The 3,263-nt window shown below is 44.1% G+C and overlaps 1 protein-coding gene across 1 annotated transcript; it reads right to left on the bottom strand.

The window, feature by feature from the left end:
• Positions 1–382: 382 nt before the first annotated feature.
• arf6a (ADP-ribosylation factor 6a) lies at positions 383–3,022 on the bottom strand. Its single transcript, XM_061052396.1, has 2 exons — positions 2,848–3,022; positions 383–2,715 (listed from the first exon to the last, which is right to left on the bottom strand). The coding sequence occupies exon 2, from the start codon at positions 2,061–2,063 to the stop codon at positions 1,536–1,538; it is 528 nt and encodes a 175-aa protein (XP_060908379.1). The 5' UTR covers positions 2,064–2,715; positions 2,848–3,022; the 3' UTR covers positions 383–1,535.
• Positions 3,023–3,263: the final 241 nt, after the last annotated feature.

The following is a 3,263-nucleotide window of genomic DNA, read 5'->3' as shown; positions in this document are numbered from 1 at the left end:
CTCTCCAAAGATGAACCTTGTTGACTTATCCAACGGGTTTCCTTTGTGTGATCAAAATCAAAATCCATTCTCCAATTTAGCTCCCTGTCTGTAACGTCAAACTGATACTTTAAGACCTTCGGCAAAAGCCCGGTTTATCTGACAATCACTTCTCTGAAACCAGAGATGTCATCATTTATTCACAGCTAGTGAGTCACACATGCATGTGCAGAAAGGAAACAGGCCAGGGCTCACTTCACCTCACAGTTCACTCCAACCCGTCCATTTTTTCAAACCTTTTTTTAACGCCTTCAACTCTCACTTCCTCTTGTATGTTTTCAGCAGTGAAATATACGTTACGCTTTGAAAGCAGCTGCTCGTCAAAAAGGCGACAGTTCTGTACTGATCTGGATATATTTTTTTATTTCATCAGCATGGCAAAAAAAATGGAACAAAAACAAAACAGCAGAAAACTATTGACAGAAAGCTGGTATGTGCAGGTGTCAGAACCTGAAGATGATTTAGATTTAAAAAAAGAAGAAAGAAAGAAAGCAAAACATAAGAATACGCACCTACATTGGAGCTGGAGGGGGGGTTGGGGATTTTTTTTTTTACATTTGCTGGGGTCCGAAAGTCAGTCAAAATGTGCACACACAGCTAGCTGGTGACCCCACCCCCCTCTTCCCCTCCCAACGTGCAAACTCAGCAGTGAAACATACCTTCAGCTGTAGTAGCTGTCTTGAGTTTTTTGGGCACCTGTAACCTCCTTTAAGGCAGCTGAAACTAGAAATACTCAAGAGTAATGGAAGCTCAGAGAGGGCAAAAAGGTGATAATAAGACTGGTGGTAACAGACGGAGACCCTGAAACAACAAAAAGTATATATCCATATCACAGTGTGTGAATATCCAGCGTCCTCATAGTGTCTTTTGAACAAACCGCCACAGCAGACATGATGGATGTAATCACTGCACAGGGAAGAAGCACCGACACGTTTCCTCATTCACTCCAGTACAATCAATTATGAAAACAGTTATTTAATGGAGGTGCTAACACATCCAGAACACACATTCTTACAAAGTACAGAGGCAGTTTGTACCACCAAAGTGATGTGCTGATGTAGGCAATGTTTTTTCTGGACTTCTCCATCCTTTGGATATGTAGCTGGGTTGTGAGAATACTGAATGGAACCAGACGTGTATGTCCATAAGTCCTTAAGGAAATATTACAAAATAAAAAGTAGGAAAGCAAAAGAATTTGCACTAAAATTAATTATTGTATTTTTAAGGAGAACTGATTACACACAGAATGTGATCAGAAGCAATCTAGAAAAAAAGAAAGCCAGCTAAAAATACTAGTATTCTGTTTAAATGAAATTTGTGATTATAGTGATATCAAAAGGAAAATAAAGAAAATATAATCGCGGCTCTCTTCCATATCCACTCAGCAGAGAGGTCATGGTGTTAATTGCTTCAGATTGCTTTTTTTTTTAACTCTTGATTTCATTCTCAGCTACTTTTTTTTGCCTCCAAAAGTCCAAGCTGGTGACAGGAAACATTTAATATTTGTAATTTGAGGTAAGCCAGGTGAGGCCCTCGTAGAGTCCATCCCCTGATGTTGCACACGAGGGCTGAACGTACCAATTCCTATCCCTGATCCGGGTCAGGCCCAGCTTCTCCTGGATCTCGTGGGGCTTCATGGCGTCCGGAAGGTCCTGTTTGTTGGCGAAGATGAGGATGATGGTGTCGTTCATCTCCCGGTCGTTGATGATCCGGTGAAGCTCCTGCCTAGCCTCGTCAATCCTGTCCCTGTCGGCACAGTCCACCACGAAAATCAGGCCCTGGGTGCCCGTGTAGTAATGTCTCCAGAGTGGCCTGATCTTGTCCTGGCCGCCTACGTCCCACACATTGAACTTCACATTCTTATAGGTGACCGTCTCCACGTTAAATCCAACCGTGGGGATGGTGGTGACTGACTGTCCCAGCTTCAGCTTGTATAAGATGGTTGTTTTACCAGCAGCATCAAGTCCAAGCATCAATATTCTCATCTCCTTGTTGCCAAAGATCTTTGACAGCATCTTCCCCATCTTGTTTTCTGTACATAAATACTTTGTTGGAAGGAAAACGAGGCGTCTCTCAAGAGAGCAGAAGTCAATGGGAAAGGGAAGTTATAGTGAAAGTGCTCCACGTGATGGCAGAAGCGGGCTCATACAAGTGTCAAATGTTTTTTTTTCTCCCAAGTTTGCACAGTTCGTTAACGGATCGCTACAATTAGATGCAGTACCGGAATGATGTGACCTGAGAGAGTGAGCTTTCAGTGGGAGCAGTGTGTGTGGAGCCCTCGCTGAATTGGGTGGGGATATATTTTCATGATCCACTGCCCTCCGGTGTAGAAAGAAAAAAAATGAAATCCCCTTATTTCAAACTTCCTTCGAAATCCACATTTTTATCACCGCTATCCCCCCTACCAGACTCTCCGTTCTGCTGCTTTATCTTTTTTTTTTTTTACTGTACAAATCAGGCCCTGTCCAAGCCCGGGGTTCCCACTTCCTCCTTGGCTGCCGGGCTGTCCACACTTGCCCTTAACCGATTCCAGTCGATGAATTTCAAAGCGCAGTGTTATTCTTCTTCAAAACGCATTAAAATATGCGCCTGTTCCGGCCCCGTTTCTGCGCCGGGACTTCCAGAGAAAGAGCTCTTCAAAGGGTCATTGATTCATCCGACTTTCTTCTCTTTTCCCTGTGACACAAGAGCGGTCCAGAGAAGGGAGGGGTGTTAGAAAACAGAGGACAACTTTGGACCCTAATAACACTCTCTTCGCGGGAAGAAACGCTACACAGAAACCAAGAGGCTAGAGAGCGGGATACGTACCTTCGTCTGCGGCAATCATCCTCCTGTCGCCGGGCCGTTTCTCCCCGCTCTTGCCGCTCTCTGGCTCTCTTCCTCCCTCTCTCTCTCTCTCTCTCTCTCTCTCTCTTCCTCTCTCTCTCTCTCTCCAGTCGTTCAGTCACAGCGGTGGCAGTGCTGTGTTACCGGAAAAGGTGCGGACCCAGATCAGCCGCCACTTCCTCTACACAGCTCACACACACTAGTGCTGCGTTCAGGGGGCAACTCTTGAGCTCCGTCATCTGAGGATCAAACAAATATCAATCTGTCTGTGAGAGGCCTGGAGTTTTATTTAATTACTTTATTACACATTACCATTTTTTAAACTTGATGTTTATTTAGCCTCTCTTATTTTAATAGTCATTTTGATTATACTTGCCTATGTGACAATAATAGATTTA

This window comes from Labrus mixtus, chromosome 12, assembly GCF_963584025.1.
Source record: "Labrus mixtus chromosome 12, fLabMix1.1, whole genome shotgun sequence".
Taxonomy (NCBI): domain Eukaryota; kingdom Metazoa; phylum Chordata; class Actinopteri; order Labriformes; family Labridae; genus Labrus; species Labrus mixtus.
This window is presented reverse-complemented; position numbering and strand designations above follow the sequence as displayed.

What these genes read in the sequence shown, in the direction of transcription:
- arf6a (XM_061052396.1), bottom strand. Translation starts at nt 2,063, where the DNA reads ATGGGGAAGATGCTGTCAAAGATCTTTGGCAACAAGGAGATGAGAATA.